This window comes from Chironomus tepperi, unplaced genomic scaffold (assembly GCF_022539635.2).
Source record: "Chironomus tepperi strain 1889 unplaced genomic scaffold, CSIRO-AGI_Ctep_v1 contig_260, whole genome shotgun sequence".
In the NCBI taxonomy this organism is placed as follows: domain Eukaryota; kingdom Metazoa; phylum Arthropoda; class Insecta; order Diptera; family Chironomidae; genus Chironomus; species Chironomus tepperi.
The window spans coordinates 99,076-121,578 of NW_027226382.1; the positions used below are offsets into that span (position 1 = coordinate 99,076).

A 22,503-nucleotide genomic window follows, 5' to 3' on the forward strand; every position below is an offset into this window, starting at 1 on the left:
TTGAACCAATTTTGAACTTTAATTTTTTAAATTTTAAAAAATCGGTAAATTTTAAATGTTTTAAAATATGATGTTATTAACTTTAAGACTTACTCTCATTTATTGAAGAAATTAAAACATAGAAAAATCTGCTTTACAACCACTATATACCGCAGTATAGTATTACAACTCGGTAAGAAAAAAAAGCAGAACAATTTTTAAATAAAATACGTTAATTTTATTGCAAAAAGTAAGAATTAAGTTCACGTGCTGGATCATATTAATAAAATGATACAAAGTCAATAAAAATGAATTTATGTATTTTTAATATTCTTTTTTGGAAGTAAATAAACGATCATATTGAAAAATGCCAAACCAACAGCAAATGCAAACGCTATGGAAATATCAATGTACTCATTTGTAAAATTTTGGGATCCAAGTCTTTCAAGTAAAAATTCTTTTGGACTAGGACATACAATGGATGGATTTGCATTTTTCGGATTGCAGCTCATCCTACGTGATAAAAATATTGCACTATGTAGAAGAGCAGATGCATAATGTGAATGTGATGTTGCTTTTGTAACATCTTGAAGAATAGGCTGAAGTCCTTTCCAGCTCCTTACCGTTCCTGAACCAAGAGTTATCATAACACAAAGAATATATGATGTAGCAACAACTGCATTTATAGATGTTTTGATGAAAAATAGGAAGAATATGGATAGCTGTTCTGCAAGCATAAAACTGGTCCATATAGCAATCAAAATGTAAATGAATGGATATCCGGTATCAAGATTTGAAGGATCCAAAATCATTGGATATATAACACTTGCTGCTATTGCTGAGCTTATAAATGAGAATGGAATTGAATAGAAATTGTAAGACAGCAACAAAGTCACTCCAGAATATAATCCTTCACAATACTCTTGAACAAATCGTTTTCTCCAAATAGGAAATAAGGACATTGTCGTCAAAATTCCAGCTCCATAAGATAATCCCAATATATTCAAAACCATGCTATTTTTACTGAAGAATCCATGCTTATCATCCTGAAAATTTAAAGAATTGAATATTTTTCTAATTTAAATAGTTTAAATATGTTTTACCCCAACATTGCTGTAAAACAGCCACAAGATGCTCAATAAGGATGGCAATGCAAATATTCTCAAAAACATTGTTTTAATACCCGATATTCCACATGAAAATGTTGATGCTAAAAGTCGAAGGAATAAAATTCCAAATATTTTAAGCTCCGATGGTTTTCCATATGCAAGAGGGATCTTTCCGACAATATTTGCTGCTGGTGGTGAGTCTGATAAATTTGTTTCTCTTGAAAATCTTTCAACAAGTGCCTCAATTTGTTGACTGGATTCTAAGAAGCGATCTCGACTCCTAAAAATGATAATTAAGGAATTTTATATTAAGCACTAGGATCAGATTAAGTTACTCGAAAAAATAGAGCACTAAGGTAAAAGTATAGTAAAAATATTTTTTATTGATATCTTTTTTAAAGTACAAAAAATATATCAGAAATTAAAGCACATGATTTAAGTACAAAGTTATCATATAATTACGGAATGCGTGTATGTCTTATTTCATATTTTAATGTTTTGATGAAGGAATGTAAGGTTCTCAATATCTTCAGCAGGAAGATTTTTGCATTTTTGATAGAAAGAATTATCCATTGTAAGAAAACAGCAATTACTGTGGAATGTGCAAGACGGAAGATTGAGAAAATTCTTCGCTAATCGTTTAAGGTATGGGAATGAATCATTTGTAGCCCAGAATTCTAATATCTCTATTGGATTTTCCAATTTATAACCCATGTAACGCTGTATTTCTGAATCAACTTGATCGTCGACACTTTCCATTGTTATATCCATAAATTCTAAAAATGTGTCATTCAAATGTGATTGATTCTTTAAAACTTTAGATTTTTTATTCGGGGGTTCACTCGAATTATCCTCACTCATTAGTTTCTCGAGATTTTTCTTAATAATATCCAGTAATGTATTTCGTTCACTTGCTGGTAAGAACTTGAGACTCTTGAAGTTAGGATTTAAAAATACTGCAATTTGATAGATTTCACAAATTTTGTTATTGAATTTTTCTTTGATCAGTTTTAGAATTGCTACTCCAAGATTATTGACAGTTTTATCCGTGGATGTAAATTCAGTATAATGTTTGAGAAATTTCTTACACCATAGATAAACTTTATTAGCTGTAACACAATAAGTTCCATCATCATTTGTTTCAACAAGGCTCATTATAGCTGAGAATAAAATACCCAATAAGTTCATAAACTTCTTCATTGTTCCACTGCTATGCACATCATCATTCTTTAAAAGCTGATAAAGTGAATAGTATGTATTCATCTTATACGTATCACTACTGTCTTCAAACGTATATTTTTGTGATATTGTTAGCAATTCGTGTGCCTCATTATAAACTTTCTTAAAGAAATTTCTTGCTTCATCACTTCCATTCATTACAGTTAGGACAACTTTCGAGATGCGACTAATAACACATTGGAATACATCAAAATCAGAAAATGCTTTTTCCGATACACATTTAAGAGGATTCTTGCAATTTTTATATGGTTGTACAATATCTTTCACAATTTTCACAATATCATTTTCACTGCTATATTTACGTGTTCCCATAATAGCATTTTTGTATTCAAAGTTCTGATTAAAGTAATAAACAAACACCGTAATATATTTTTCATCAGAATAATTTGTCCAAGTTGCATACGAAATTGAAAACTCAATATCTTTCAATTCGACCATTAACTCATTTTGTAAACTGGAACATTTTTTTGGAATTACATCTCTGGATATGATGTCACGATTTATGAAATTAGTAACATTCTGTTTTCCATAATCAGCTCCATAATTAACAAGATTTTGAAGGAATCCCAAATATGAGGAATCTCCCAAAATTTCTGTCGTGATTAAACATTGACTTAACCATTGTATTTGTGCATTTATCAATCCTCTCTCAGCAGTATTCACAACATTTTCAGAACGTGGTTCTTGCACTATTATTGGCACTTGTTTTTGACTTTCACCTTTTGCAGCTGTTGAACTTGTTGATGAAACAGAAGCAGAGGATGTTGACTGCTTAGGAGAAAATATTGGAGCCGGTGTTAATGGCGGCAGAAGCACGGAAGACGTTGTTGGAACTAATAAACTATTTGAAGAATCATTCTTGACATTTACTTGCTGTTGTTGTTGTTGTTGATTGAAATTTTTGCATTTATGACGAATCAAACTTGCTGTTCCAGTCGTTTTTTTGTATGATACAATAGAGTTGCAGGAAAAACATTTAGCGAAATTTTGCCGAACATTTCTATAGTATACAATCTCAAAGCGATCCCATGTAGTACTGTGACGATGATTTCTTGGTCTAAAATTAAGAAAGATAAATAAGATGTGGGGATTTCCAAACATTTTTAATATGTATTTCTTGATGTAAATTAACTTACCGTTCAAAGTATAAGTCTGGGTCATTTGTGCGTTTCGCATGTTCAATTTCTTCTCGGGATAATAATAAATCATCGCCGGTTATAAATGTTTTTTCTAACAATGAAAAGGATTCTAATAGTCCTTTATCTGTTTGTTCTGTCGTATACTTTTGATCGTCGTCCTGCTCTTCACTTTCCTCCTCATCAGTTAACATTTCTTGTTTTAATTCAATTGTATCATTATTTTGCGATGACGCCATTTCACTTAATAAATTTAATTGACCAGCAGCAGCAAGAATAGCTCTATGATTCTCAAGCTTTAAGTCGTATACAGAAATTGGAAATCGTGAACAACGATGTCGTAACAATGAGGCAGTTCCAGTGCGGGATTTATAAACTAGAACCAAAGAACATCCAACACACTGCACAAAACTTAATCGGACACCTTGTTGTTTGGAATAACACGGAAAAGAGAAGGAGAAAAATAAAATCAGCAAGATGATGAAAAAAACAGAAAAAAATGTAAGTAGCGACAACAAGCAAACACTACACAGTCAATGACGTCACGTTTTCACAGATCACTGACCTTCAAAGTGTCTTTTATAAGCTTGTCTCCGGTCACTTGTGTGCAAATTAAAAACATTATTTCCTCTTACCTTTATAAAACACAATACGAAATCTCTCCCAAATAGGTGACTTAAACTTCTCGGGTGCTATTAATTCAATATCACTATCTTGATTATACAGTAATTTTATTACTTCGTTCTTTGATAAACTGCACGAACTGTCTGTTGTTGTTTCATCTTGAAAATTATTCATTAGAATTTCATCATCGTTCATTTCAATCTTTGAAGTTAGATTCTTCCAAAATATTTAGTGGAACAAATAGCAATTCTATATTGTTTCATATATTTGCCATTTACAGAGGAAAAAGTTAATTACAATAACACGCGCGGAATAGATTTGTGACCGAGTAGTTGGACGATTGCACGAATAATGAGAACACAACCGAAAAAGACGCAAAAGAATATGAGAGAGATACGTGTATTTCGTTGTTAATTCTATAGAATGTGTATATTATAATAATGTGTATAAAATTTCGGGATGAAAAATTTAATGAAATGAAGCACGAAACCACTTCTTTCTTATTATATATCTTTAATATTTCTACATTAACTTCAAGCCAAAAAAAAGAACAACTGAACGGTAGAAAGATGAAATAACAATGAATAAAGTATAAAAAAGAATGAAAAATACTGAACTGAACACAAAAAATCGATGAAAAAACCCGATGCTTTTGATTGTGTGTTTCGTGACGATGATGATTCACGAAAGAGCGGAAAAAAAGTTTTGTCAGGGATTCCAAACTAACTTCTCTGTTCATATACATTTTTGACTATGAGTAATCACATCATTTTCTTTTTGTACAGGAAATGTAGTCACATTCTCACAATTTAAGAGATAATCTCTCATAAAAATATAATTCGTTACATCCATTTCGAAGCCCTGAAACATTCTTGCACGCACACAAACGCTCGATAAATTTCATGGAACGGAACGAGGGGAACGAATGTATTGTGAATGTAGAAAATGAGAGAGAAATGAGACAAGCGAGTACAAAGTATACAACACAGAAAAAAAATTCCCTGCTGTTGATGAATCAGTCACGATTTTTTCCTTCTATCCACCGTTTTGATTATTATGTGCATGTTTCATACTTTATTGTATATGTAGTCATGAGAGGGACTAAAAAGAAATCGCAATTCACACACGGACACTTTCCGAGAAGAACTTATTCACATGTTTTGTCTTTATAAGATCACTTCTGTCATGTTTTAAAACACATTGTGACTGATTTAAATCAAAAATTAAATAATTCATTGCATTCAGCATAGAAAACATGTTTCACGCTTGTTGCATTCGAATAGTTATGTATAAAAATTTCATTTTTTTGTTCTATTACTAACCTTCTGTCAACTGTTGACAAACACAAATAATACATCAGTGGATTTTCTAATTGTGGACATGGAAAGCCAATATTGTGAAAATATTCAAGCATCGCTCTAGTTCCTCCAGAGTAGACAGCACCTCCAAGGCATAAGAAAAGTGCACTGGAAAAATTTGCATTCATTAAGATCAGCCATTATATATTATATGGTTATTATCATACCGGTCTAGAAATGGAAATACATCCGAGCGTGGTTTTTCCATACTTAATAATATTCCACAACCTGTCTTTTTTGCAGAATTTGAAAGAATTGATATGAGTAAATATGATGCAAGCGGATCTAAATTCTGCGTCGGTTCATCCAATAACAACATGACTGGGTCACGCACAAGTTGCACTCCAATTGCCAAGCGACGTTTTTCACTGATTGTCAAATTCTCAACTTTTTTGTTAGTGACCTGTGATAAAGCCAAATCTGCAAGAACTTGACGTACTTTTGAGCTCTTCAAATATCCATTTAATATAGTCGGTGTATAATGAAGAGTTTGTGATACAGTCAAGCCTGGTATAAAATCACAATTATGCGTGACATATCCACAACGTTGCTGAAAAAGATTTTTTGTCATCGGTGCTCCATTCAGTAACACAGATCCTCTTCCTACAAAAACAGTTATTGTAAAACTCTTCATTGAAAACTAAAAGTTTTAAACTTACCACGTCCTTCAGCACGTCTTGAAATCACGTCAAGCAAAGCTCTCTTTCCACTTCCTTTCGAACCTAATATTGCCATGACTTCTCCCGAATGAAGTGTCAAATTCACTCCTTTAAGGACAAGAGCCGATGTTGAGTCACCAGAAAAGCAGCTTCCGCCATCAACCTACAAAATATTAAAGTCATAATATGATTACTTCTGTTTATCTCAATGCATGATCATGAAAAATAAACAAAAGATTTTTGGGAGAATGAGAAACGAACCCACAATATGAGAGCAAGAGAGGAACTTATAAGAGAGAAATAATATTGTTAAAGTGAGAATAAAAAGGCTCGATCACTAAAAGGTTTTATTCCAAAATTTACTGATTTTAAGAAATTATTTCATTTAATTGATAGGAATCGAATGCAATTCAGGAAATGAATCTTACATTAGTCGTGTGATAAATGTTGAGAGCTTCCATGACGTAGTCACTTCCAATCATCTTTTACACAATTTTAACAGTACTTTAAATTATTTTAAACAGAAGATCTATTGCCTTTTTACATTAATTATTTTAACAAGTCTTAACTGGTCACTGGATAGATTTATGTCCAAAGTTTTATTTAAATTTTAGCACAAAATTGAATTATTTTATTAAATACACTGAAGAAGAAAATGAAAAGCTTCCACTTCCTTTAACTGTTAACATCAAACTGAAGAACTAGCTCTCAAAATCAACAAGACTGAGATCATAATGGCTATAAGTCTATCTCATTCGTTTCAAATTGCGAGACAGAAGACAAGCGAAACAGGTGTAACGAAAATTTTATAGACTGAGTTTAGGGATGAATTATTGAATTAAAATCTCTGATTCTACAATTTTGAATTGTTAAGTAAGATACTTTGAATGATTTCTTATTGATAATTCAGTTCGTTCCTTAAAATTATCAAAATTTTCATTCAGCATTTCAATTTTTAAATTTTGATATCGCTGATCGTTCACGAGAGCACGCGAACGAGTCAACTATATTTCCATTCTTTCGATACCAAAATTCTCTTTCCGCAGTTCCACTTTCATTCAGTTGAGTCTACTCGCGTTGTTCAGTTGCGTTTCCTTATTTTTTCTAACATTCTTTTTCATTATTTCATTAATTAGTGAAATATTCTTGCAATATTAATGTATTTAGTATCGTGAAGTGGGAAATTAGTTCAAAGTCTTATTTTACTCAATAAATAAATATTAAATCAATGAATGTGAAGTTTTTTTAAATGAAATTTATGTGTAAGAATTCTAAGCAGAAAAAAAGAGTTTCATTACTAACACAAATAACCTGTTGGAATAAAGAAGAAAAGTTTAATTTTTTAATGTCTATACAGCCGAAAAAAAAAGAATGAAAATGTGAATAATAATAAGAAGAAGGAATAAAAAAAAGTATAAATTGAGAGTTGTGAAACAAAAAAAAAAAAAAAAAGAATCATTTGGATAAATTTTTAACTCATGAAAGTGTCCATTCGCTAAGTGATGAACTAATTTATTTGTGCTAAATACGCAAATGGATTCATCAGTAATGGCATAAATTTTCTCTCCATAATAATCGTTAAGATTTTTTTTTCCATTCATTAATACAACATTGGACAAATATTTTATCACGCTTTCAACATCCCAGACAGGTGAGTAAATGAGCTAAATGAACCGCTGCAGCATCAGTAATGTGTGTCTATATGTGATACCGCATTTTCTAGTTTCTCTTCCGAATTATTACCGCATATGGGTCGCTGAAACTGTTATTACATGTTTGCAATTGAAAGAACTGAATGTTGGTCATAACTGAATATCCATTGACATATTCTTAAAACGCATCCTTTATGGAAATTGTTAATAATTGCAAAATTGAAAGCTTTTTATGTTAATTCATCATGGTACCGTGACTTTTTGTTGATGGATAATTAGCACAACTAATTTTGTTGCTATTGTATGTCAAAGAACTTTACTTAACAATTGCTAATTCTCACCAACATAAATAATGGAAGGAAATATTCAATCCTAAAATTAAAACATTAGCAATTTTAGCAAGAAGAACTTCAAACATGCGATCAGATTTTTAACAAATCATGGAATAAAAACTCGTTCTTTTTTTGTAATTTCTCTTTGACACAGTCCATCGCAATTCCTATGTACCGCTTAATTCTTGTCTTGTGTTTTAATGTCTTACACAGCATATTTCTGTCTGTGCGCGACATTTTTGGGTTGGGTTATTTGTTTCAAGTTGAGAGCTTGAACGGCTCACGTCACGATAACTGTAATCATCAGATTTGTTGAAATGATGGAGAGAAGAAAAAAATATGTTATTTTTTGTACTCTTTGCAAGGCTTTAAAGCATTGTGATTTTTTTTTTCTTTATTTTAACATTAACAGTTTAAATATAGCAACTTCGATGTTTATTGCAGCGGATTCTTACAAAATAATTTACTCATTATTGGGAAAAGAATATCAATTTAGGTATTGGATTATGTACGCACGTTAATATACAATTTTCAAAATTTTTCAATTGGGTATTAACTTGAAAGTTGTTATTGATTTCAGTTACTTTTCATACTAACGAAGAAAATTATGCTAACAATTTAAATTACATCCTATAGTTGAGTCTTATTATTTATACTTCATGTTTTTGAGCAAATAATAGCATTACACAGAATACGATCAAAGTTTTAGAAACTTAAAGTGCTTTATTGGAGTAATTTAATTTTGTTCGTAATTTCTACTCTCTAACACAGTGGTGGGCAACCTATGTGTTGCCAAAATTTTTTGGGTATTCCATGAACCGTATATCACGTACGGTTTCGGTCAAACCTTGTCATCATGATGTTCCGCGAAAAGAAAGGTTGTCCACCACTGTTCTAACATGACTGCTACATTTTGCATTACTTCCAATAGGATTAAATTATTAGTGCTCTCACCACATAGCGGTGATCAACCGGAAAATGATGACCATAAAGTTTATTTCCGACATATAAAGCATAGGTAGAAAATGAGTAGGTGCCCAATATAGAATTAACTCACACTATATCTCAATAAGTTAAGGATTTGTCTTCATACACTCATATTCGCATGACGTTACACGCATCTTTAGACAGACGTCATAAATGAAACAAATACTTAAGAAAATAAGGAAATATTACATAAATCATATCTTATTATAACAATTAAGTACTCATCAAAACAAGTCTGAGAATTGATATTTAAGGCATTATAGAGAGTCAGCTGTGAAGCTTAATTGTTGTCACATCAACGTTAAAAATGAAATAATTTGCAGCAATGACGTGAAATGCAATTTTTTTCACTTCAATGAAGATGTAGATGAAATATGAATGAAGATATCATAAAGTTGTGATCTTAGTGTAGCGTAGTAATATCTTACGTGAAAAATAGACAAAGCATTGCTGAGCATTTATCGTTTTACTCTCAATTACATTAACCACAGAAAAAAACTTTCACGAGACATTAATAGTCATGCTTTTAAGGCAGAACAGATTAGTAATCATGTCTCTTTCCCACTGGTATTAAATTTGCCAAGAATTGTGGTTAAACACTTGATTTCATTTGTAAGGTGACGTCAAGTTCAATGTCTATGACAGAGAAATATTTTCGATCCGTAACCAATATGCATAATATGGCGAACTTGGAAACGGGGAATTTTTATATAAGACATGACAATGTTAGTACATTCCATTAGCACCTTAAGACTTTTTTTCATATCTGTTCTCAAAAATTGTAATTTTTTGGTACTAAATTATCTATAAAAGAACTACTTTGAAAGAACATCTTCAATTGCTCCCAATTCTTTCTAACCAGTTAGAGAACAATTGCGTTCCATTGATGATAGATCTATACAGTATATGTATGTTTCCATACGTACTATTGTAGCTATTGATGGAAATACTTAGAATCTTACGTGTATTTACCATTTGCAGCTTTTTAAATATTCATCACATGCATTCGCTTCTATTTACTCCAATACAAAAGAATACGGAGAAAAAGAGTATAAAAGAAAAGAAAGAGCCGTTACTAATCCTTTCAGTCAGACTCTTACGTGTTGAATTCTTCTTTGAATAATCATTATTGTTTTTCCTCTCTTTGATGATTCATAAAGAGCTGTAAATACATGAATAATTTTCTCTACTGACTCGCTAAGTCATAAGTCAAACTAAGATGCGGATTAAAGAATTGTAAAAGAGACTAAGACTATGAAAATATAAGCGGTTTATTTTACAAATTCTTCTTTTGTGAATGAAATTAGTCAGTAGACAAGACACAAAACATTCTTTTATATCTGCTTAACTATTGCAATAAATGAATAGTAAGTACTCAAAAATGTTTCATTGTTTCTGGATATTGTACTGTAATTGATGCCCTTTTATACTTTGTAAGCAAGCTTTTTTGGTGAAGGATCAACAATGTTATTTGACAAATTACAATGTCATTTAGTAAAATAGTTTCATTAACGTTCTTTGACAGTTTATTAAGGTTTTACAAAAAATAACAAAATAGTCATGACTGCCGGGAAATTGGAAGTTTTGTGATAAGTATGAAATTAATCAAGTTCAAATTCGTCACAGAAAAACTACTGGTTATCACTCAAATTAATCGTTTTGATTAATACCTCTTTGTGCAGTTTAATTTCGAATAAAGCAGGCTGTAAAATCTACGGGAAGGTGAAATACTTGAGGTTTGAAAAGCCAACGACTCCAACTCCTCATAGCCTCCCCAGCTCCCATTTAACATAATACAGTGGTGGACAACCTTTAATTTTTCGTGTCACACTATTGTGATAAGCATCGATCCAAACTGCGTATAGCATATAATTCATGACATTTGGCGACAAACTAGGTTGCCAAATACTAACTTAATATGACGTCTATCAAAAAATGAAAATTTTAAAAATTCCACCAGACTTTGAATTTCTCTCAAATATGGATTGTCATGATTAAACTTCTGGGAGATTTAGAAAATAATTGAATTTAAAAAACACGTAGTCATGAAAATCTTGAAAACTTAATTTTTTATGTCTTTTAATAAACTAGCCCAGCATTATCCACATGAATTTTAAACCATGAGAATTTTGAGAATGAAGCCATAAAAAAAAGTCAAACGCATACCTACTCAAAAAAGAAAGAATGATGTAAAAGAAATAAAATTAGAGTGGAAATTTGAAGCAAGAAAACCGCATGAAACTGCTCAAGGTTAAAAAAGCGTCTTCATGAACTTCTTCTGGCATGTCTATCGTTCTCTCTCTATCTCTTCGTACTATCTTCATATCTACCAACCGTCGTAAAGCAGAAGTTACGTGTAATCCGTCTGTACAGTACACAATATTGAATATACACACAGAAGAAGATTGGTGTAATGGAATAAACGAAATAAAAACTCTTTTTCAAGAATCAGCAATGTATAAAAAGTTCAAAGAACTCTTGACGGTGTTAGAATAGGAAATAATGGAAGAAAACGAATTTATTCGTTCTATGGAAGTAAATTCAGAAAAAAAGCAATTGCACTTTATGAGAAATTTTCTCATTTTCCACAATAAATTATTGGAGAATCCGCCTGTGACCATTATTAATATAATAGTGCTCAGAAACTCAACATAGCCACATACTTAAGTTAATTTCAATTCTTCTTTTTCCAGCAATTTTCTCTTTCTATGCTATTTCCATTTTCCATTTCTTGAGAAACAATAGTGCACATAACAATTTTGAATTTTAATGTACATACATTACAATTCAGCATTTCCATTTTTTCCTTCATCTCTGTGAATTCTATAACTATAGCTCTGACCATCCATTAGAGCGTCATGTGATGATTTCATTTCTTTTTCCTATCATTTTAATCCAACTATTGTTACTTACATGTTTCTGTAAAATTGCATCTTGTACAGCATGTAATTTATGCTTCAATTGTACTTGATGCTATTGAAAAGAAACGAAGAAAAAATAGACATTTGACCATAACTTTAGATAAATATTACAATTGAAATGTAAAATGAGCTGGTAAAGCAAGGAAGTTATGTTGAATTATTGTCAATCAAGCGCAAAAAACCATTTTTTTTAACTTTATGACATTTCCATGATTCTCGTTATTGTCACGAGCTCATTAATTATTGCATTTATACAACAAAAAGAGCCACAAGAAGAAGTTTTAAAATGTTGTGGGTGAGTCAATTTTTTTCGGATGTTCAGGTGCGGTTTCCCACTCATTTTTGGTTTTGATTACATTTTTTTCACTTTTTTCTAATTCTGATGATGAAATTGGAAGTTATGAATGAAATTGTTGTTATATCATTTGCATATCGTCAATAAAAATAGCAGGAAAATATTTGTTCCAATAGAATTTTAATTTGAATGCGTTTTTTAACATCCGTTCAGGTTGCGATTACGTAATGATTGAGAATTATTTAAAGTATAGAAACTAAGAATAGTTTTACTTTGCATGTTTTTAATGGCATTTGATAAATATAAATGACATCCAATGAAAAATAAGAATTTATGAATCATCCCGAATAGCACAAATCGAATGCGGATTCATATCGAGTTCGACATTAAATCAGAAGCTAAAACCGGATATTTGATCGATTAACCGACCAGTGCTATTTGGATATCTTACAAAATGATCATTCATAAGTTGTAATCCTTATTATTCTTATACTCTTAGCCTGCAACCCTTCAGGCAGGGTTTGAATAGGCTTTTAAACTATATTTTCAAATACATATCCCGTAACAGAATTCGGTTCCCAGTGATGCATTACCAGTGGAGGAAATACCACGAGAAGGTTTGCACCTGTCATTTGATCGGCTTCGGAGTCAGACTTCGGCTCACCCGATTCAACAAGACTTCCGAATCTCCGGTAATTTTCTACTATAAGTTCTCTTTAAGTATCAATCTAGATCTCGGCCTCCATCTCAAAGCCGAGACATAGAGTAACCCTAGCTAGACGTCATTTAAGAACGACTCCCAATTCCTCAATCAAATAATATTATTCAAACAACTTATGTCAATGGAATGCAAGTCATGTTACACTACTATTTGCAAGAATGCACTCAATTAAATTTTACAATGTTGAAAAGCTACTTCTGTTCATTCAAATCTTCGTCATATATGAGCAAATGTAATGAAAAGTTAATTCATGTGTTAATACATTCCCATTCTAAATGCAGAAGAAAATAATCTCGGAAGCATGAGGAACTGTGCAATTTTCTAATTAATAACTAAAATGCTTCTCAGGCTCCAATGCGCTAGTAATGAGCTCTTAATTGAAATAGTGATGGTGTTAATGGATAATATGCTCACAATTGTGTAGATAAACAATTTAAAAGTTCTACAATATGAATTAATTTGTTCCCATGACACATAAAACTGCAATAAAAATTAAGATTTGCTTTTATTGTCATCATCTTGATTCTATTTACGTTTCTAAATTCTCACAAAATTTATTAAATATGCGAGTACTTTAACAATTAAATTTTGTTTTCCTTCCTTATTCTTCTTTCTTAGGTGCTGTTCACCTATTACGTAACGCTGACTTTCTGACCCCTCCTCTCATCTCTGCAACAAAACCTCTACAGAAAGATGCAATCTCCACGTTTGAGCCTTAATAAAATTTCGACCTTCCCAATCCCCCAACTAAGAGCGTTACGGAATAAGTGAACGATCCCTTATGCATTCTAATTTAGCTGCTTCATTCTCATTATTATTATTATTGATGTTGTATTTTCATTGTAATGACTCAAAAAAAAAACACTTTTTTGACTTTCATGCAGGCTTTCATGTTAATAATGAAGATACTGACCGGAATTTTATTTTTGAGAAGCTTTTAATTGTGGCCATAACAAAGAAAATAAATGTAGCACAAATATGTTATAATTATTTTAATTCTGCTTTAGTCAAAAGTCTATTATATATGGTCATTATCGTCTTTGATTAATAATATATTAAATTAAGAGCAGAGCTGAATACCCATAGTAATTATGATAATTATTACATGCGCATGTGAGAATCACTACAAAAAAAAAATCCACATCCAAATATAGAGCTCGTCTTTAATTCTATTTTATTTCATGATGACCACATTCTTTAATGCATTATGATCAATGATGGAAAGTACCGTACAATATCTTGTTTCTGCAGAAACAGCATGTGTCGTAAAATTTTTTACCGCTAAAACTTTATTTTTACGAAAAAAATTTTCTCTTGTTCGTATTTACGCACGCGAATGAATTAAAATATGCTGAAATATTATTCAAATTGTGAATGGAAATTATTTTTTTTTGAAAAGTTTATGCTGGTTCTAAACATTTATAGAAATAACCGTTTATATGCAATTGTAGTGATTATCGTTAGCAGCAAATCCGCAATTTAGGTCGTGTATTTGAACTGTAATGGACAAAAGTAATAGTGTTGCTGGTTTTGTCTTTAGAATTTTCATTTACTGAGTATGTGTTACTCAAAACATTACTCGATGCAGCACAATGCGGCAAATCATATTTTTCGACGTAAAATGCATTGAAGTCAGCTGTCACGTTGCCATCAGAGCAACTTTAAGTCGTACTGTTAATTCGGCGATAAAGCGTTAAACTAGAGGATACGTTGTGATGTTCGGGAACCACCCTAGGTATCATTTTGATGGACACTTCTGAAAACTGATATTTTAATATTTAAGTTCATTTGTGGTAAACGGTTTTCCAACTCTCGGAGATGGAGCCCGTGCAAATGGGCTCCCCGGCTACGCCCCTGCCAAGAAGCCATATAAAATGGGACAAATTAAATCTTGTTTTTACCAAAAGAGATTTAGTGGAGCAAGTTTAAACTCGGTTGCAGAGCCTTCTTCATTAATATATCTCGACAAATCCACTAGTATAAAAAAACACTCGACGCCATTTACAATTGACTCCCATACAATAACACTCACATTATATTTCTTAGATCAAAGCAGATAGATAAACGTAACGCATTTTAATGAAAAATTAAAAAAAATAAACATAACAGTGCTTCATGACATTTGCATACTTACATAATAACAATTAATTCACATGGATCCCTATATTATTGAAATTTTTAATTTCTTTTTCTTTCACAGTCATCTCATTCAACTCTTTTTCATCACAAATGAATGAATTTAATGATATTATTTCAGAATTTAAATTGTCAGTTGTTAATAGATCTCACAGTCGATGACATGCTGAGACATGCTTGAAATTTTTAAATTTAAATAAATCCACATTCAAATCAAAAACAAAAGCTTTCAACATCATTTGTCTTATGCTTTAGAGCTTTTCTATATTAAAAATGGTATGTTGACTATTTTAGGATTTATTCAGCTACTGGAATGGACTAAGCAGTCTTTTATTAATTTACATAGCCAAAAGAAATTTCTTACACATCAATGTGCTTTTAAAAGCCTGTTTAAAGCACAATAAAAATAGAAAATAACTTGCCATTCTGCCTACAATCAATTTTAATGGTAATTAGCCTGCTACCTGTTACTTTTTAAATCTCATAATAAACAGTTTTTGTTCAAAAACCAATAAATATTATTAATATAATACGATACCACTTTTAAGGCTCTTTCAAATCGCAAAAAATTAAAAGTAGCACAAATTTTTTCTTTTAAAAAACTGTTCGATTGTATGGAAACGAGATTTTGAGTACAGCTCGCACTTTGATATCCAATTATCTGTATATTTTCGTATGATCACAATTTGATCTTTTCTGCCTATAAAATAAATTAAATATTTACTATTCAATAGACATATAGCATTTACTTATTTATATGCCTGATGCCTGTGAAAAATCCATTAAAAGACATGTGGTGTGTTAGTGAGTCGATGACAAAATCTATGTCAATAAATCCCATTCTTAATATCAATTTTTTGAAATTCATGAAATGTTGGCAGCATGTGGTAGATTGAATTAATTAGGAATAGGCGTATTGTTTATTACCTGATGGGAGTTTCATATAATTAATCAGCATCATTGTTTTTGCGACCACTGTGAAATACCAGAAATTCATCAGATTTTACATGCCCATAGTGGATACTAAAAATAACGTGAAGAGCACTTTGTTATGAAAAAAATTATCTCTTTTTGGCCGGAAGAGTGAAATTGGTCAAGGTCGCATCATTTATTGTTTAAAAAACACATATAAAATAGTTCCACAATAATAATAAAAATGATTCAGATATTGTAATAATTTTTTGCAATGCTAATGAATGCAATATTTTGCTGGCCATTTCCTGAGATCGGAAGATGGTTAGTGACTATGATTCGTTGTGGATGGAATAATGAATTGTCTGTATAACAAGCTTTTTGACTAATTATTTATTCTGTAAAAGGAAATCCTATTTTTTTGACGAGATTGAAAGATTCATCTCATTGTTTCTTAATTCATCTAATATTAATAAAAATGAAATCTGCAATAAAAACATAAAGTAATAATTAATGAATGACATTTAGATGCCTACACTATTAGTGAAGGGAAATACAAATCACATTTGAATGAATGACATCTTTAAATTATTTAGCATTATTGGTGTGTCATAACAAGTTGTTATTCACATAAACGCAATTCTCAATGAATAAACTCGCTTCCAAAATACCCAATTACTAACGTAGGCTTGTTAACAACTTCAACGTAAATGAATCATGACAGTTTGTGAAAATATTATTGCATTTTTTACCCATTTGTTAATGACTGCATTAATGTAACGCACATGCTATATGTTTTAGATTCCCGAACAGCACAACGTGCTCGCTAGGGTACCGTTCCGTCGTCGTATCAATGGTATAATGCAGAGTTGCTCTGACGGTGCTTTGAAGGCTGATTTTCGATCATTTTTACAAGTTCACTTCATTATGTCGCTCGGGGTTATATCCAGCAAAAATCTGAAATCTTTCCAATGTGATCAAATATTATGGACATTCTAAATATTGCACTGCATTTCTTGACATGAAACGACTTACAGTTTTAATAAAATAATTGAAGTAATATCAAAAAAAGAACATGAATGAATGCATGGAGTAGTTGCATAAGCTTGACCAAATCAGACAATATTTCATACATTCATATATGAAACATAGTTTTTTTCATTTCACAATTTAGATCTATGCGTATAGTATAATCGGTATATACAAAAAAATCTAAAAATACCGTGACTTTCCAGACCGTAACGAGAATGAATTTTGAAGCCAAAAAAAAAAAAAATCGACAGTTACTCACAATATGGGAATTGAAGTGATGCAAATTGGCCCTTTGAAAATGGGATTTTTCATTTGGATTTGGAAGCTTTGATGCTAGATAAAGTGTATAAAAAGTAATTTGAATCACATGACAATTATTCTTATACTCTTTTTTAAGCTTAAACGTTACACAACAAAATGTTGAGTATGGAATAAGAAAATTTTACTGTATTTTGTAGACGTTGTCTTCCATAAGTTACATGCACTTTGAGTATAAAATCAAGATATAATTCTTGGACACACTCCATGCTTCTCAGAGCATAAAACAATAGAGACATGCTTAAATGCTCCTTTTACATCTTTTTAGCAATTATGGAACTTAATTAAATAATTTAATGAACATTATCCATACCAAAATCACTCAATTCATTCAGAACCTTGACAAAAGATCTAAAACACAAAAGATTATATATGCAAAAAGTAAAGTAGATAATGACTTGAATTCAATACCTTTTTGTGCTCTGAAATAATAACACAAAAAATGCTGCATACATTACTGACATGTCCAGTTCAAATCAGAAATAACAAAACTCCCATTCTTAATTTGTATCTCCGTAAACAGTCAGTTAACCACATTTTATTTAGCTACACCATTGAACATGTCTAGATTTTTACAGTCGTCATTAAATAATTTAAAGTTTTTCCGTGTGGTTTTGAATTAAATTAATTTTTTATGCAATTTACCAATTCGAGCCTAATGCTCATTGATTCAATTTTGTTAAGCACCTTCAGCTAGCTTCATAAAACTGTTGCATTTAATCTAAATTAATTTATTTTGGAAATCTTTTCTTCACAAAATAAAAACCTTCATGCACATTGACTATGTATGTAGTTCATGTGATATGAAAAATTAATTAATAAGGCTTTCAGCTTCTTTAATTGCGAATCTTTTGTTGACGTTCAGATAAATGATCCACAACTTAAAAATAATGGATGCATAAAATATGCAAATTAACAAAAATTATGTAATTATTTAATGACAGTGGAAGAAAGTCTCGATTTCATTGGAACTACAATTTAGTTGTAATATTCTTGAGATATGATGGAATGATAGGAAATAATTATAATATACGCATGAGGTACAAATGTAATTTTAAAATCATATGCGGTAATAATCACTGTAGAATGCCATAACCTCCTATTGTGTTGCTTGAAAACCTTTTTTGTAGGATTTACAATGTCAAGTGCACCTACAATAAAAACAGTTAACATATTTATTTGGTATTAATATCCATGATTTTTTTTACAGATTTAATCTTTCATCTCTTCTCACCTACCCTACTTCTACTTCACTCACACGTTTCATTAGCAAGATTTAGTGAAAAATGGAAATGAACACATATCGTGAAGAACGAAGATATTCAGTGCCACAAGGACCTTTACCGCCTGCTAGTGAAGATTTACATGCGTGGTCGATATACAGGTAAGATTCATTTTTGTGTCGGCAATTAGCTTATTTTCTCAATGATTTTCATCTTGCCTTTTAAATGCTGCGGTTTCTTCAATGAGCATCCAATAGCTGTATCTTTAAAATTAAAAATATTCTATGATTACAAAATTTCCAGTCGAAAATATCACTTGTTTTAGCGCTTAAATCCCATTGTGTAAGATTAATTTCATCTCAATAATCCGCTCCAAAAGTAAATAAGCACTCAAAAGAGAAATACTTATTTACCGCGCATGTCTGTAGTACAAAGTTGTTAAAAATCTTGATTGAAAACGATAAACTAAATTTTCATCTAGTCTAAGATACTTAATATCGCAGACAAATATGTGGTCTGAATAAGAAACAATTTTCATTTCTATTATCCAATTCTGTTTTAGCCAAGCCAAATAAAGAACAAAAATATACTTCTACCTTTTGTTTTGCGATCGGGCTTAAAAAGCAAAATTGGATCTAATTTTTTATTAAATTTACCATAAACGGGATCACGATGATGAGGCACGAGAACCGTTTTGTTATTATTTTGATTGTTTTTTCTTACCTTACTAACTTACTTACTTACTATCAAAACGAAAATTACTCACAAAAAAAACCAAAGATCCGAAAAATTTCTTCCTCTATTCTTCTTCATCATCGTTTCTTCCATGTCTTTATAATAATTTTCCCATTATTTTATTGAATGATCGACAGTTGTTCGCGAGTTATTTACTGATGCAGACGCACTTAATGCCAACTTATTGGTGTGTTCTAAAAGAAGAGCCGGTTCTAAGCAATTTAAGCTATTTATTTGAATTATAAATTTATATTAAGCATATGTTCTCATTTTTTTCATTTAGGCAAAACTTAAACTCAGATTTTACGGACTCAGCATTAGGCAGTTCCGATAAATCACCCCTGCCATACGGAAATTTCAAGCTACGTGATACAACAGTACATTCAATCCTCAATCATCCACGTTATGGACCCAAATCACCTTTGGGATCTAATATGTATACATATTTGAAATTTGGATTACCTCGAGTATTTCCACCAAATGGATCTCAGCGTTCACAAAGAAATGCACCAAGTCAACGTAGTCGAGGGAGAATTAATCGAGGATTTAATAGAGATAGTGGCGGTGTTTCGTCTGGATATGATAGTAGTGATAACGAGACAACAAGGGGCCGAATGCCACCAAATTTAAGAAAATACCGTAGTGAATCGGATTTCCGTACAATCAATATGATGCAACATTCCAGACCAAGTTCAAGAGTACATAATAATGTACCACTGACAGCATTAAAGCAACCAAATAGTAGAGCAAGTATAGCCGGAACACACATCAATCAATACAATGGAACATCACGATACAGTCATACTCGATCACACAGCGAAGCTGATTTGCTTGGAGGCGAGCGAGAAATGGTTTATGAATACGATTCAAGAGTCTATGGCGAGACGAGAGATCCTCGTTTGAGAATGGATCAATATTCAGCAATATCTCGACGCCATTCTTCAACATTAATCTATCCAAATATACAAATTCATTGTCTTGACGTGGATGAGATTCGTGGGGTCTCATTGCAGGCAAAAGCAGGAGATTTATTTGCAATTATGGCAACATCGAGTAAGGAGGGTACTGCACTTATTGAGACAATTGCTGGTTTGAAAGAAAGGTTAGGCGGTGAAATTCTTATAAATGGCCAACAAGTTTCGAGAGGAATGTTGAGACAATTATGTGGTTATGTGCCAGCATTAGAGGTTGCATCTCTTGACCCCCGGATGAGCGTTCAAAATACACTTTCGTATCAAGCTGCATTAAAAGGTCCCTTGGATAACAGTGACCTCAAAGAACGGGTATGTAAAATTATATCTTACTGTATAATTTAAAGCACTGACGTCTATTTTTCTCACAGATTGATATTTTGGTCGAAGATCTAGGCCTTACAGCGGTTCGCTCATCAGCGATATCACGTTTGACTCATTCTGAAAAGCAACGATTAAATGTTGCATGTCAACTGCTTACACAATGTTCCGTTTTAGTTCTTGATCAGACAACAAATAATATGGACATTTTTGATACATTCTTTCTGGTTGAATACTTAAGGCAATGGTGTAGCTCTAGAATTTGTATAATGACTCTTCAACCGCCAACATTTGAAATTCTATCGATGTGCTCAGGTGTATTACTTTTATCCGGTGGAAGAACAATCTTTAGTGGAAATCGAGGTGATCTTCCACGTCATATGTCTCAGTTAGGATATCCATGTCCGCCATTTAAAAACCCTGCTGATTACTACTGTAAGTTTTCTATTATGTAATTTATTTAATATTTATTAATTGAAAAATTAATTTCAGTGGATTTAGTAACACTAGACGATTTATCTGCTGCTGCACTTCTCGAGTCATCAGCACGAATAGAATCATTAGCAAATGCATGGGACCGGATGAATTCAGAGCCACCATTAGCGGCTCCCCTTGCCAGTTTACCAGATCCTGCAAGCTCGGCAGGATTCTTTGGACAGCTCATAACTCTTATCAATCGCTACTTATTTTATAAGCAACCAGGATCACTTTTAACATGGATAAGTCGACTTATACTTGCAGCAGTTCTGTCACTTTGCATTGGAGGAATCTTTTGGGATATTCCATCATCAGATCCACTACTAGTCTATAATGACAGATTAGGCTATCATCATACAATGATGGCAATAGCTTTTTGGCCAATTATTCTTTTATTTATAAGAGATGTTCAAAATGATAGAAAATGTGCCGAAAAAGATATTTATTTACAGATGTATAGTCGTACAGTATATATCATCATTCAATCATTCTTAAGTGTACTGCCAAATATTTGCATTTGGCTAGCTTATTTATTGCCAGCACACAGTATGGCTGGTTTATATAATTCAAACAATGATGTTGGCATTTATTTGTATTTAGGTAGGTTCTATCACAAGAAGCAATTAATACTTAGCTAATTGTACTTACATTTTTCTATCTCCAGGTTATATGGTATTATATCTAATGGTCGTGCAAACAATCGCTCTATTTTCATCACATTTACTGATGCCTCATAAATTATTTGCATCATTATTGACAGCAGTGTTGCTTTTCATTATAAATTTATCAGTTGGTGGCTATATAGTTCATCCTGCAAACATTCCAGATTTTATAAAATGGCTCGAATATGCATCCCCTCAAAAATGGGTGACTCCAATATTCACAAAGGACGAATACAGTGATGAAGCAATCGCAAATTCAGGAGCAATGCAGCTATGCAGGAACAAACATGTAAATTATACGAAATATTCCTTAACTGAAGAAAATATACTAAAATTAATTTTTTTTTCAGGTTCAAAAACAAGAGATTATTGTGCAGCAGCCATGTAAAATTAATGGTACTGAAATTCTCACTGATTTTAAATTACAACCATATCAACATGTGCTTGATGGATCGGATATCTATAATTCAACATTAATTGGATTAATTGTAACATGTGTAGGATTTTTCTTATTAACAGCCATCTTATTTATGGCAAATACGAGTCGAATTTTTAAGAGTAAAAAAAAAAGTAAAAGAAGGTAAAAGTTTTGTAAAAAAATTGTATAAGATAAAAGCTAATTCATACTCAATTCACTGTAAGATTCTTAGGTCTAAGAGAAATTACATAATTAACTTAATAAATAAATTCTTAAAAATAATAAT

The 22,503-nt window shown here is 31.6% G+C and overlaps 3 protein-coding genes across 3 annotated transcripts; 1 reads left to right on the forward strand and 2 right to left on the reverse strand.

Moving 5' to 3' along the window:
* Positions 1-208: 208 nt before the first annotated feature.
* LOC139091705 (ATP-binding cassette sub-family G member 5) lies at positions 209-6,778 on the reverse strand. The gene is made up of 6 exons (XM_070641864.1): positions 6,533-6,778; positions 6,105-6,267; positions 5,613-6,048; positions 5,410-5,553; positions 1,083-1,368; positions 209-1,025 (listed from the first exon to the last, which is right to left on the reverse strand). Exons 1-6 carry the CDS (start codon positions 6,584-6,586, stop codon positions 294-296), a joined length of 1,815 nt encoding a protein of 604 aa, XP_070497965.1. The 5' UTR covers positions 6,587-6,778; the 3' UTR covers positions 209-293.
* Positions 1,446-4,667, reverse strand: BEAF-32 (Boundary element-associated factor of 32kD). The gene is made up of 3 exons (XM_070641863.1): positions 4,099-4,667; positions 3,464-3,887; positions 1,446-3,384 (listed from the first exon to the last, which is right to left on the reverse strand). The coding sequence occupies exons 1-3, from the start codon at positions 4,280-4,282 to the stop codon at positions 1,572-1,574; spliced, it is 2,421 nt and encodes an 806-aa protein (XP_070497964.1). The 5' UTR covers positions 4,283-4,667; the 3' UTR covers positions 1,446-1,571.
* Positions 6,746-22,451, forward strand: LOC139091703 (uncharacterized). The gene is made up of 7 exons (XM_070641862.1): positions 6,746-7,755; positions 18,621-18,794; positions 19,652-20,651; positions 20,711-21,095; positions 21,153-21,737; positions 21,802-22,088; positions 22,150-22,451. Exons 2-7 carry the CDS (start codon positions 18,697-18,699, stop codon positions 22,381-22,383), a joined length of 2,589 nt encoding a protein of 862 aa, XP_070497963.1. The 5' UTR covers positions 6,746-7,755; positions 18,621-18,696; the 3' UTR covers positions 22,384-22,451.
* Positions 22,452-22,503: the final 52 nt, after the last annotated feature.

Bases quoted from the DNA above. Each gene is read 5' to 3' on its own strand.
- BEAF-32 (XM_070641863.1), bottom strand. From the start codon at position 4,282: ATGAACGATGATGAAATTCTAATGAATAATTTTCAAGATGAAACAACA. The intron at 3,888-4,098 runs GTAAGAGGAAAT...CCAAACAACAAG, and splicing joins TCGTATTGTGTTTTATAAAG to GTGTCCGATTAAGTTTTGTG. The intron at 3,385-3,463 runs GTAAGTTAATTT...TCTTAATTTTAG, and splicing joins CCAGACTTATACTTTGAACG to ACCAAGAAATCATCGTCACA.
- LOC139091703 (XM_070641862.1), top strand. From the start codon at position 18,697: ATGGAAATGAACACATATCGTGAAGAACGAAGATATTCAGTGCCACAA. The intron at 20,652-20,710 runs GTATGTAAAATT...TTTTTCTCACAG, and splicing joins ACAGTGACCTCAAAGAACGG to ATTGATATTTTGGTCGAAGA. The intron at 21,096-21,152 runs GTAAGTTTTCTA...AATTAATTTCAG, and splicing joins AAACCCTGCTGATTACTACT to TGGATTTAGTAACACTAGAC.
- LOC139091705 (XM_070641864.1), bottom strand. From the start codon at position 6,586: ATGATTGGAAGTGACTACGTCATGGAAGCTCTCAACATTTATCACACG. The intron at 5,554-5,612 runs GTATGATAATAA...AAATTTTTCCAG, and splicing joins GTATTTCCATTTCTAGACCG to TGCACTTTTCTTATGCCTTG. The intron at 1,369-5,409 runs GTTAGTAATAGA...TATCATTTTTAG, and splicing joins TTGTCAACAGTTGACAGAAG to GAGTCGAGATCGCTTCTTAG.